Source organism: Pleurodeles waltl, chromosome 9 (genome assembly GCF_031143425.1).
Source record: "Pleurodeles waltl isolate 20211129_DDA chromosome 9, aPleWal1.hap1.20221129, whole genome shotgun sequence".
Lineage (NCBI taxonomy): Eukaryota > Metazoa > Chordata > Amphibia > Caudata > Salamandridae > Pleurodeles > Pleurodeles waltl.
Genome location: NC_090448.1, coordinates 306,334,633 through 306,348,634, shown reverse-complemented (window position 1 = coordinate 306,348,634; position 14,002 = coordinate 306,334,633). Strand labels below are relative to the sequence as shown.

The window sequence follows — 14,002 nt, the reverse complement described above, 5'->3', positions numbered from 1 at the left end:
CAGTGGGTCACTTGTGGGGGCTTCAACGATTCCTGCTGGCGTGCCTTCCTGCTGAGGGCCAGCCCTGACTCCCCTCCAAAGGTCAAGGTCTACTGGACCTTGCTGGTCCCCAAAATCTTGCAAACTTCTTGCAACGTCTTCTTGCATTTTCCAATGCTTGTTTGTGATCCTGCCGACTGCTAACTCTCCTTCAATTAGGCAAAAGGCATGGGACAGCTCATGGGCGACTCCAAGGATCTTCCTGCATCCCGTGGAATCTGCAGCTGGACTTCTTCCTTCACCAACTTACAGGAACGTCACCTCTAGGAGGGTGGGCATTGCCCACCTGCACCGCTAGGGCATCTCAGAGTGGACTGGATAATGTCCTCTTCTTTTTCAGGTTCTTCACGTTCAGAATCCAACTTTAGGTTCCACCAACCTGGTCCATGGTTCGGGGCAGCAGCTTGACAGGCTCCCATTGACTCCAACAAGGGTTTAAAACGTCACTTCACCCCTATGCACCTGGGCTCCCTGATGTAGGTACTCCAATCTTCTGGGTATCCACTGGTGGGGGTACAAATCCAACCTTCTTTGTGCCAACTGGTTTCCTCTGGGAAGGGCCCTGAATCCCAGAAATTCCAACTGCGACGTTCCGGTTAGACTATGGGACACCCGGCTTGATAACTACTCTCCACTTGGGCGCCTGTGAGATTTTTGATACCTAACTTTATAATTCTTTACTCCCTTGGTTGAGCACCTCCATACTTATACCACTTTCTTAGTATATGGTTCCCCCTCACTCGCCCCCTCACAGAGCTCCTTAAAATGGAAGACAACCTCCTATAATTTGACCATTGGATTTTCTTTTTTTCAATAACATTTTATTGCTTTTATGATAGATCAACATTAGCAGTACAATCATCGAGCTCAACCTTTGGGGCCCACAGTTTAAACATTAAGCAATACAGTAAGTTTCATAGTCATACACATTATCAGAGTTGACATCCGTCACTGCCACTAAAGCGGGAACACTCATTACCATTGCAATTGATCATAGTCTCAACAGTCGGACTTCTCGATCCACACACCCCAGATTCGGTTGAACATCTGTGGGATGCCCCTTGCCTTATGCACCAATTTTTTGAGAGCTGCACGTTTAAGTCCATGCCTCAAATCCACTCTTGTAAAGATGTGGCCTGCTCGTCTCTTCAGTGTCTAGCATGATCTCTCTTGGCTACCCTATATGCAGTCGCGAGGAGTGAACGGATTGCTCTAAAGTCCACTATCCCCAATAACACAGTTTTGGGATCGAGTTCCAGTGGGATACCTACCACCCCTCTGCCATTTGTCTGTTGACCAACGTCCAGTATGCCTGTGCCCATGGACACGTCCAGAAAGTATAGTAAAGGGCACGCGTGGTGGAACCACAGCTCAAACACGCTGGGTCGCAGGCCCAGCCCACGCACCAGAGGCATTGAGGAGAGTGATAAATCCTATGGAACTATTTAAATTGGACTAGGTTTGTCGCATTGATATTGCTAACGTCCTCGGCCCATCACTGCTCAACCCAGTAAACATCAACTAGGGCCTAAACATCCTCCTCCCACTTGGACCTGAGGACACCCTGGAGGTAGGGCGAATTTGTGAACAAAGATTTGTAGAGTCGAGATATACCACCCCGCCATACTAACTTGTATTTAATCAGGCTGAATTCAGGAAGTGTAGTGAGCTCGTCTTTAAAGAACTCTAAAGCATGCCGCAGCTGCAGGTAGCGTTAAAACTGAGATGGAAGAAGGCAAAAGTCATCTGCCAGCTCCTCGAAGGAGCTCATATGGCTGCCCCTCCAGACATCTCCCAAGGTGGAGATGCCAGCTAGGTCCCACAGTCTAAATCCATCCAGACTTGCAGTTTTGAACAACCACGTCCCATGCTACAGAGGGGCAGCTCCTGTGAGTGTACTGTGGCATCAGATATGGTGGGGTGCCAAGTGCCAAGAACTGATAGGGACCTGGGTTACCAGCAGGAGAGAGCGTGGGGGCCCCTGACCATACAGCAAGAAGAGCAAACCGTGGGGCAGAACAAGCGTGGTTTCGAGTCTGTGAGATGGGTCTCCTCTGTCTGCCGAGAACCAGTCATCTATGATGATGAGCTGCAAGACCCAGTAGTATAGACAAACGTCCGCCCAGCCCAGCATCGTATGGGAAGTGGCTATACTTTGCGAGAGACACCCTTGGGGACTTCCCACCCCAAAGAAAGGTGGTGATGTGCGACTGCAATTGGCTGAAGAATGAGGGCTGTATCTCATAGGGGTAATGCTGTAGCACGTATAAAAAGCAGGGGAGAATTACCATCTTGAATAGAGCCCCCGGTCCCCGATCGTCAGCAGCAGCTTGGACCACTCAGACATATCTTGCTGCATTCGAGCTTCCAAGGGGAGAACATTAAGGTCCCAGTATTGTGACTGGGTTAAGGGGACCGAAATGCCCAAGTAGCGAAAACTATTGCCTGCTATCTCAAGCTAAGGATCCACCCAATCTCTTGACGCCACTCCGTGGACAGGTACTAGAATAGATTTGGACCAACTGACACTCAGGCCTGTGGCCATCCCGCAGATCTCCAGAATCTCCAAAAGTCTTGGGAGGATGCAGCTGGACACCTGGATGAAAAGGAGCATCTCATCTGTGCACAACAAGACACTGTCTTCCTCTCGGACTCCCTGTTAAAGCCCCAGACCTTGGCATCAATTCAAATGAACTTCGCCAGGGGTTCCATTATTACAGTGAATACCAAGGTTGATAGGGGACATCCCTAGCATGTGCCCCTGTCAACTGGAAAACGTGAGAATAGGCCCTTTTGACTTGAACCTGAGCCCACAGCTCGGTATAGAGGATCGACACCCACCTCCAGAAACAGGAACCAAACCCCCTTCTGGAGAACAATGAAGAGATAGGGCCAGTACACTATACTGAATGCCCGCTCTATGTCTACCAGAAGTTGCATTGCATGACCCCTCAGCTTGCCCAAAAGGGCCAGGACTAAATGAAGCTGCTGCAGACAGTGGTGGGTGTCCCACTGTAGCATAATGCCATTCTGGTCTGCATGCACTATCAAGCGGACCACAGCTGCCAGGTGGGTTACCAGGCACTTGGCCAGGATCTTCACTTCCAGATTAATGAGGGATATGGGTTGATAGGACCCACAATGCTCAGGTGGCTTGTTTCGTTGATAGGAGCTCCCATCAAGTGCTGTGGGAGTGAGCCACTGAGGCACAGCCCCATATAGCGCCATCAGGTGAGGTATTAACAGAGGTGCGAACCATTTATACAGTTCAAGTGGGAACTCGCTGGGGCCTGGAGCCATTCCAGAGGGCATGGCCAATATTTTTCACCAGTGACCAGCTCATCTGCACTTAGAGGTCCATAGTTTTCGGACTATGATATTGAAGATGAGGGGCAGTTTCAATTCCCCTGCAGGGAGGTTCTCGGCTGCATATAGGTTTTGTAAATGGGAGGTTAAGTATTGTGCTAAGCCTGCAGCCCCTGTTATAACCTCGCCCTCCGCTGATCTCAGCTTGGTAATCATGGTATAGGGACAGTCAGCAGTCGCCAACCAATAAATGCCCGCCCTGTCCCCCATCTCATAGACCCTACCCATAGAGTGGCACCAACTCAATTTCACGGAGTGCAGCAGTTTATGCCAGAGATCTAGACATGCCTGTGTCAACCTATGTTGCTCCACTGCGTACAATGGGCCCCAGTGGCACCTTCAAGGTCTCTGATCTTGTTCTCTAAGTGCTGCAGATCTGCCTCTCGATGTCACATGTGGCCCCCGATAGTGGAAAAGGCCTGCCTCTAAGGATCGTCTTGAACGCCTCCTACAGGAGTCCACAGAGTCCTTACTGAATCCGAAGTAGTCTGTTACATATTCCCTAATATCCTCTGCAAAGTCCTCATTGTGCAGCCACCAAGCGCTCATCCTCCCCACTCCACTCTCGCCTCGCCCGCTCCTGCCCATCAACAATAGTATCGGAGAATGATGCAATAGCGTACGGAAGAGAACGCACGACTGAGCAGTCAGCCCTATGTCTGAGGACAGGAGAAGGAAGTAGTCGAGTCGCAAGGACGTGCTGTGCAGATATAAGGGGTATGTGTATTGCTGCTCAGTGAGATGATGAAGGTGCCAAACCTCCACTAAGCCAAGGGCATCTGCCCAGGATCTAAACATAATAGTTTGGAGAGCTCCCGGAGCAGATGTCGTATCCATCGCAGGGTCCATAAAGCGTTACAATCGCCCCCCTATAGCGTGCCATGGAGCATTACAAATCCCCCCCAGTTGATCACAGTGTACCTTACTGACCACAAATGGGTGCAGTGATATGCCCCCCACCAGACCCTCTTGTGTAGCTCGAATGATAGCCTCGAGAACAGCCATTGCATCCCAAGAAGGAGCACTGGGTCCCCTGGAGGTGCATCTCTTGGAATAGGACAACCATGGGTGTCTGCCTTTTCACATATGCAAAAACAAAAGGTGATGGGCTGAATGCAGAACAAGTCAAACATTCACGCCCCAGTCATAGATCTGGGTTTAATCAATCAGTTTTTTTCGCTGGTCATGCCGTTCCAGTTTGGATCCAACCATATGCAAATCAGGCTTGACCCTGTTCCCCATGGGAACAGTCCAGCCCGAACTGCCAGGCCAGGTTTACATATGTCATTACGAAAAAAGTTAATTTTCAATGACAAATTATTTGTCAATTTTGAACACATGACAGCGATTGTGGCATCTTTACATAGAGCTAAGTATCTCTTGATAAATTTGGAGATTTAATCAAAGATTTGAAGCTATTTTAATCTGATTAAATGTTGGATCCTAAACACCTTGGAACAAGAAGATGGTTGATCCATGGTCAGAGAGCAATACTAAGTTTAAATAGTATCTCATAGAACTCCACATTTCAATTACAAAAATATAAACATACATTATAGGTGGCTATAAAAGACATACATTTTACAAAGCCAGGATACATTTGAAGTGTTTTGTCTGCTTGACTATTTCTGATCTAATAAATCCAAAATATTACCTCTGAAAGAAGGGCTGTGCTGAGATGAAGACTAGAGAGGGCATCCAGGACTGGAACTGTTAGTTGTGTGTTTTGCTGCAGAAGAGCGCTGTAGGAACCAACACAACATTGCATGAGATTACCAGATTGCATGTTATATCCTTAAAAATACCTTACTGCGGAGCATTAGAAGATAAGTCAATGTTTTTAGTGTTGGCCAGTTTTAGGTGCATTGCAGCAATTACCAACTTTAGAAGGACAACAAATAAACAACGGGAAAAAGAGCTATGTATGGGAGGAACATCAGATTTACACTACTAAAAAAGATCAAGTCTAAACGGCTTGAAGACAGATCAAAACAGAAGTGACCACATGACAATGGATAAAACTGCCTTCACTGGGATTCTGGTACTTCTCAAAAAATTTCATACTTTTTGGAAGATCCTATGTATGAGTGTCACAACACACACCTGAGCCCTACCGCTATATGTGTGAGTGTAACCAACCATAACACAAAATATGTTTTTATAGCATACAAGGTTGCAGCAAAGCATATGCTGATAGATGGGATGGCTGATGAGCAGGAACACAGACTAAGAGTACTACAATCACTGGGAAGATGACTTTATCAAAGACTGTAGTCCTGCTCTATGTCCTTCCCAACTGGTTAGGAAAACAGACCTCACATCATAAAAGAAAAATGTGTGGGAACTAAAACATAGACGCCATAAGGAATCAGTCATATGAATGTTACAAACTTTGTAGGCCTAAAGCTACAGCTCTCTGACAAGATTCATCCAGACAGCAATACTTACATGAAGAAGGTAAAGTAGACCACACTACTGAGCCCCAAATGCCTTCAATACAGCCATGCATTTGCAAGACCATAGATGTCTTCAGCATGAAGTATTTGAGGAACTACAACTCATCTGATCTCAAAGAATTCAGAAATCCAAGAGACTATGTATCTTGAAACTGTACCTTTAGCAGCCATTACGCCCACAGGTAGACCATCACATGTAAAAAAAACTATAAAGCCGTAACAGCTTTGCCTTTTCAAATTAAAGTTTGATGGATGGCCAGGAAGGCTTTGATGGACCGCTCAATGCTCCAACAGGCTGATTTGGAGCTGGCTCTGAGCCTGGGCCAGAATCCCCGGATTTCTATCTCCACTAGGTGCCCTCACCAACCCAGCAGTTATGCACCTATAACAACTGTGTACTCTGGATGGGTAGGCACAGCGGCCTTCTGCAGACTAAACTGCTATCTTCCATTCATTACTGCAGAAATTGAGCAGTCTCCTTCAAGATCAGAAACACGTTTCCAGAGATTTACAGCACTTGCTGCACCTACTAAGGTGAAAAACTACAGATTACTATATGGCTATAAAACAAACTTGCAGTGCATCTACCATGATGCATTGAGGCTGACTGCATGCTGGAGTGTGAGGCAAAGTGCTCCCTTTCTGTTTTTCCTGTTCTATGTTAAACCTTGACTCTTCGCCAATTGTGTTTAATTTCCGTCACGTGTTCAAGTGTTGTTGACGCGCATCAAAGATACGCGAAAGTTGCTAAGCAACTGCACAGCTGAAGGAATAGCTTCAAGTTCAGCCTCAGCAATAGACTTTAAAACAATAGCACGTTGTCATTGCCACATTAAAAAGGAAAAACAAATAAATCAGACGCAACAAGGATTCACCAACGGCAAAGTTGCTGTGATTTCTTACGGATGCTTACAGAGTCTGGCAATTTATAACTGTTACCGTTTACTGTAGATCTGCACAGCAATTTACATGCTTTTAATTGAACTGTTGCTGGCATATAGCATCCAAATGGAACTTCACTTTGGGTGTTAAATGAGTCTAACACATATTTCAATCAGTTTATTTACAGCAGGCGTCCACTTAACAAATTTTGACTGGCGTTTCGTGTGATTCTAGTTTCTGTCTCACACACTTGTACTTTGACTGCTACAGAATTTTGCGGATCTGCACAGCGATCTGCACCCTTATACCTAGATGTCTGTTGCTATACTTTGTGCGCACCTTTTTGGCTCTCACGATGCAAAGGCCAACTTACCGGTGGCATTTCTACCCGAACCTGCCATCCCTACGATAAGATGGCAACACTGGTTCAAATCTTTTGAGAGTTATTTGGTTGCCATAGATGGGGTTTACCTTTCTGCTGCTCGTAAGAAGGTGATTTTCTACAACTGCCTTGGTACAGAGGGGCAGAGGATTTTCGACCATCAACCCCAAGCGCAACCTTTTGCCACTGGTGATTGGGACGTGTTCACCGAGGCGGTGAGAAGATTAGAAAATCACTTCAAGGATGACCTTAGCATCATTGTTGAGAGACACAAATTCTTTACGCGGAAGCAATTTCAGCATTAGTCAATTGATAGTCTTGTACCTTAACTTAGAGTCTTAGCATCCACTTGCAAGTTCGTATGTCCTTTGGATTAGTATCTCAGGGATCAACTTGTAGTAAATTGTTTTGATTCAAAAATTCAGGAAAAGATCTTATGTTGCAGGGACCCGACTTTGAGCGAAACTTTAGAAATTGCTAGAGCCATCGAACGTTCTGTTTTAGCCTCTAAGGAGTTTGGTAAAATGAGAGGGACTCAAGTTGAAAATGTAAGTTTGGTAGCACAGAAATCCAAAACAGTAATGTCTACTACCCCGGATTTGAAAAAGAGCAACAGTTTGTTGTGTTTCAGGTGTGGCTCTAAATCACACATGGCCAACTCCCCTAATTGTCCAGCTTTAGGAAAGACGTGTATCAAGTGTAAGAAGTCTGGTCATTTTGCTTGAGTATGTAGGCAGACACATAAGGTGATGTTAGTTGAACAACAACAACTTGTTGACAGACAAATGGATGATAGTGATTTGGATCTGTCCAAAAAGTGTGTTGTGACTGTTGATGATGCTGGTGATTGTAAGGCTGGCTTTAAATGTTCCAAGGATCCTGTCTGTGAAATCATGATAGAAGAAGTTAAGCTGAAAGTTACAGTGGATTCAGGTTCACCCATAACGATAGTATCTGATACAAATTATTATTCCTTTTGGTGTGACCTTCCCTTTATCTGCTCCCGATATAAAAACTGTGGCATTTGATGGCCAAGAGATTGATATGATGGGGTATTTTATTGGAAAGATTGGTTACCAGCATAAGATCATCAACACGAAAGTTTACGTAGCTAACAGAAGGTACAATATTTTGGGGTGGAAAGATCAGGGACAGTTTGGAATGGTTCTTAGGCCGGGCACTGAACAACCCATCACTTTGGTAGAGAAAGTGAATGTAAAACTGGATTCTATCCAGGATGTTCTCATTAAGCACTCTGAGGTTTTCGGAGATAAGCTTGGGTTGGTGAAGGGATACGAGCACAAAATTGTTCTTAAACCTGATGCTGTTCCTGTGGTGCATAAAGTGCGGAATGTGTCTTTGAGTGTCAGGTGGAAGTTGAAAGAGCACTTGCGTGAGTTGTGCAAGGAGGGAGTTATTGAACCAGTTGACTCATCACAATGGGTGTCTCCGATTGTAGTCGCGGTTAAGAAAACCGGGGAGTTGTGGTTGTGTGTGGACTTGATGTCCTTGAACAAAAACATTTTGGTTGGTTGTTTTCCCTTACCCAAAATTCAAGATTTATAGGCTCGTTTAGGGGGGATGAAAGTTTTCTCCACGATTAACCTCAGTTCTGCCTACCATCAAGTTGAGTAAGGAGTCCCGTTCTCTTACCACATTCATCACACCGTTTGGGGCTTTCAGATTCTTGTGGATGCCTTTCAGTTTAGCTTCCGCTGCGCCTGTGTTCCAGAAACTTATGTGTCAGTTATTTGGAGATGTACAGGGAGTTCTGGCATACCAGGACGACATTCTGATAAGCTCGGAATCAATTCAAGATCATGTGCTCAAGTTGGATAGAGTTATAGGAATTCTAAATGATCACGTGATTACTGTAAGAAAAGATAAATGCAAGTTTATGGTGGATTCAGTTGATTATTTAGGTCATGACATTTCTGCACAAGGCATTCTTCCCAAGAGGGATTTGTTGTTGGCTATTGAAAATTCTCCTGCACCTAATGATAAAGACCAGTTAAGGTCTTTTTTGGGTCTTTGTGAGTACTATTCACGTTTTGTACACAATTTTGCTTATTTGTCTGAGCCGTTCAGAAGGATTTTGAGGGAGGGCGAGAAATGTTTATGGCAGGAGGAACAGGTGCAGGCTATCACTACGCTTAAGTCTCTCATCATAGAGGCTCCTGCCCTCCTGCCCTTCATCCATTCGATGAGGATCTACCTTCAGTGATTACAGTGGATGCAAGTGGGGTTGGTCTGGGAGCTGTTCTGAATCAGATGGAGAAAGGTAAAGAGCATACTATCGCATTTGTGTCAAGACGTCTTTCTGAAGCTGAGATGAATTATAGCACGATCGAGAGGGAAGCTTTGGCTTGTGTTTGGGGTATAAATCATTTCTCAATGTATAATTGGGGAAGGGAGTTTACATTAGTCACGGATCACAAGCCATTGGTTTACCTTTGGAATGATAAAGTCTTTAATAAGACCAGTCCTAGGCTGACCAGGTTGTTTGCTAAATTGTATGAGTTCAACATGAAGGTGAAGCACATTGCGGGGGCAAATAACTGCAGAGCAGATTTTCTTTCTTGGTGTCCTGTTCGCAACACTAGGATTAGGAAGCAATCGGTGGATGAGGATATTCTGGTGGGAATGATTGATGGTGTGTTCGAAGCTGGTCAGGTCATTTCTAGACAGGTTTGGAAGGAGGCTATGAGCAAGGATAAGTCTTTACTACTCCTTAAGAAATATATTTGTGAAGTTTGGCCAACAGAGAATGGTGTTCCGGACACGATTAAACTTTATGGCAAAGTCAAGGAGGAGTTAAATGTAGAAGACGACCTAGTTTTGAGGGGGGGACGTTTGATACCACCTTATGAGTTAAGGCACAGGTTGGTAAGGTTGGCTTATCAAGGACATGTTGGTATCACAGGCACGAGGAGGCGATTACGTTTATATTATTGGGGGCCAGAAGTTGAAGTAGCAGTTAAGAATTGTTGTTGCAGAGAGGCAGATAAACGTTTGAGTGCTCGCAGGGAGTTCGGAAGGAGATATACGGGGTGATGGTGTGTTGGATGGATGTGGAGATTCGAGCACTCGAGCTGCGGGTGTATTGGATAAATTTGAAAGGTCAGAGGGCGGTGTTATTCAGGGGGATGTGTTGGATAGGCCAAAAAGGAATGTGACTAAACCAAAGTATTTAAATCAATATGTTATGTATTGAGAATGTATCATATTTCAAAAGTAGTTAAATCAATATGTGATGTTTTAGGAACTATTTTATGTTGTTTTTAGTTAGTTGCAGGTGGTTTTGTGGGGTTTCATTTTGTTTGTTAAAGGGGAAGATGTGTTGTGTTTTGTTTTTAGTTCTACATTGGCTGTTCTGTAATTTGTAGTATGCCTTTATGGAATGTTAACAGCAAAGAACTCTGATGACCTCACAGATGCTGGGTTTGACAGTTTGCTGCGACTCGGTGCTGTGAGGACGTTGGTGTTGATCAGGAAATAAACTTCGTGTTCAAGGGTTAAGCCAGACTCCTGATTCATTCCAGTTTGATTGAGAATACAACACATGGCCCCTTCAGAGGCAGGGAATGGCTCAATACAAAAGTAGGCTGCCCTCTCCCTTTGATTGTTTTGGCACTGTTTTGAAATCCATTGTGTTCAGTTGGCTTTCTGTTTCCCCAGGGGCAGATTGGGTGTGAAGACCCGTATCTATTCCCTACAGGACAGAAAGTCAATTGGATCGCAGGGTAGGGGCGAGCACAGCCCATGCCCAGGGTGGACATGCCCACCCCTAAATAATACAGCATAAATGTAGTCCCTGGTGTCTACACCTGTCCCACCTGACTCCCCCAACCCCTCCTTCTTCTTCAGGTGAGACTGGGGTAATCATCCCCATCTGCCACCCAGGGAGGGGGCAGAAAGACATTTTTTGGGGTGAGGTATGGCCATGCCCATATTGGGCAATCTTCCAGCCCTGTGGGCTTTCAACTCCTTTCAAGGGGGCTGATTGGGGGTAAACACCCCCATATGCAACCCTGCGGTGAGGAGGGCCTAAAGACTGCCTGCATATCTTGCCCATCATATGCACGGCCATGTCCTCACCCCTATATATATATTTTTTTTAAATTAAGCCCTGGTGTCTAGTGGGCTTTCTGCCCCCAGGGGGGCAGATTGGGGGTAATTACCACCATCTACCCTTCAAGAGGGGAAGAAAGACTGATACATGGTAGGGAAGGAGGAGGAAGCACAGGCTCTTGCCCAAGGGGCCTGCACCCAATATTCCTGGTGTCTAGAGGGTGGACCATTGGGCAGAGATAACATTGGAAAAGGGATATTCTCCCCGCTCCAACGATACCTCTCCCAACCCAATCAGTGCTCGGGGAGCTGTGATATTCCCCCCTCCCCACACACACCCCAAGCACTGACGCACTGACAGTAAAACAAGCTCATTGGTTGGTTTTACTTTCACTTATGTAATGACATCAGCGTGCCCTGCGAGCTAGTCATCATTACACACACAAAAAAATAAAAAATAGACTAAGGCTGCTCAGGAAGCTCTTCCAGAGCAGTCAGAGTTGAAACCTGAAAAAAGGAATTCCTCCCCAGTGTCAGCCAATTGCCGGCAGATGCACTGGGGAGTTCGTATTGGTGCCGGCATTGGCCAACACCTGGACTCAAGAGGTTAAAGACAGGAGACTTGCTGAAGAACCTTTTCACAAGTCAAAGGTGTGTTCTGCAGCACTCTTGCACCCTTTTATAACATTACAACCTCTTAGTCTTTTTCTATGTTACTGTAAAATTCTGGAGGGAGATGGACAAATAATAAAGTGAGGATAAACTGAGCCTCTCTGCTCGAAGAATGATTTTAATCTCTGAGAAACTAAAGCAGTCTCTCGGTCTTTAGTCCAAAGACACTGACCCACAGATTCTAATGCACAGAAGATGAGCTACACTTGTGTGTGCACAGGGAACATCTAAAATTGAACACCCCAAAATATTGCTTCAACAGCACACCACAGGTGGATAAATCAGACACAGTGTTAAACCACAATTTCATGAAGAAATGTATCTTGAAGATAAAGCACTTTACATCATTTCAAAAATACAGCCAATTAAGTAAGGACAGCTGCAATAATTGTGTTTTAAGGCACAAATAGAAATGTGGAGGTTTCATTACAAAAATTCAAAAGGTGTGGTACAGAAATTGTAAATGCAAATTCATAAAGTCATTGCCTTAAAGGATCTCAGCAAACTGAGCAATATAGACATTACTGAATATGCAGAATCAGAAACATTTTAAATCCCAAATGAGCAGCAAAATCAGTAGGAAATCGGACAGAAACTCTAGCAGCATAGAAAAGTCTTCTGGATCACCCCCAAATCAAAGGTACAGTTTTCTTGCATAGGAAAGTATTACTTTCTGCAAAATCATCATGGTAGGAACGAAAGAGTTACACTTATAGCAAATCAGAACACAGTTCTATTAAACATCATATTGCCTAAACATCTAAGCACTATTCAATTTCATGAATATTGATTCTTCCCACTCTATGCTAATGTCATCTGGCAATGGCAGGCCAAACTAGTTAAAAGAACAACAATCTATAGTGAATCAATGAAGCACAGTGAGCTAGTGGAAAAGCTCTGAAACATTACTGTATCCGTATTGGAAAGGTTTTTTCAAGAACAGCAATATCATCAATAGAAATAAACAAACATGAATCTGTTTGACTTTGTGCTGCAGAAACAATAACTGAGGCCTAGCCAACATAAACTAAAAAACATACTTTAATAACACACAAAATATTTGTTTCAAATGCGACAGCACCATGTCAGGGTATATTTGTAAATATGCTTTCAGCACATTGCTAATAACACAAAATTATTTTCAGTGTATCTATCTTTCTTTGAAAAAAACTTTGTCAACAAATGAGCAGAGCTAAACTGAAGCCTCCTTTTCTCAATGAGCTGTTCAAAGATGTGAAGGGCATTTTAGGACCCTTTCACCCACCAACTGAAAGAGGCAACCTGAATATTGAGGTGGATAAGCTACTGACGTTTCTCTACTCTCGGACTGATGTCCCATGCATTCTCAGCCTGACAATAAGGAATATTTTTACAAGAGCCAAAGCTGGAGAACTAGAACAAATAAAGCAACAACTACCACACCTATGCAGACGGGACTCAACTAATTATGAGACTGAATGAGTCAGAGAACTCAAAAGAAAATTTTAAGTCAGGGCTCACAAGTGTGGCCTACTGGATGAACGTCAACTCTCTGCGACTGAACTGTGATAAAACAGAGAGGATAGTTTTATGTAACCCCTCAGCTTGGGCAGGCTCAGATAGCCACAGCCTTTAGGAACACTCCCACACCTGTCAAAAAAGCCTACAATCTGGGTTTTATCTTTGACAGCAAAATGACTTTTCAAGCAGCAAGTATCCAAACTCCGCTACTTGCTATTACACCATAAAGATACTAGGAACGATTCTTTCCTTCATTTCAGAGGAGTATAAACAACAACTTGTTCAAACCCTGCTCATTAGCCAGCTTGACTACTCCAATGCACTAGATTTGGAGCTTCCAAAATACGCACAGTGGAAGTTACAGGTTATTCAGAATGCAGCAACTAGGCGAATCCTCAATATCCTAAAAAGAGAGTACATATCTCAACATTTGAAATCACTTTACTGGCTCTCAATTGAGAAAAATGCACTTTCAAGCCTCTCTGCTACTGTCACAAAGCTGAGCACTTGGAGAAGCATGCTAAGCATTACAAATCGGCCCTTCTTCAGAGAAATGCCCCAATTCGGAACACTAACCTCCATCTCTGCTTTTCTAGTTAAAGGGCCTAAATTCAGGAAAGCCAGGATGGGTTGC

General features: G+C 44.5%; 1 protein-coding gene across 1 annotated transcript in view; it reads right to left on the bottom strand.

The window, feature by feature from the left end:
• Nucleotides 1–14,002, bottom strand: part of FANCD2 (FA complementation group D2) — a 1,182,674-nt gene that overhangs the window by 1,037,385 nt on the left and 131,287 nt on the right. The window contains exon 10 of the mRNA XM_069206781.1: nucleotides 5,060–5,147. Coding sequence (XP_069062882.1) covers nucleotides 5,060–5,147 — 88 coding nt within the window. The remainder of the gene's footprint in view (nucleotides 1–5,059; nucleotides 5,148–14,002) is intronic.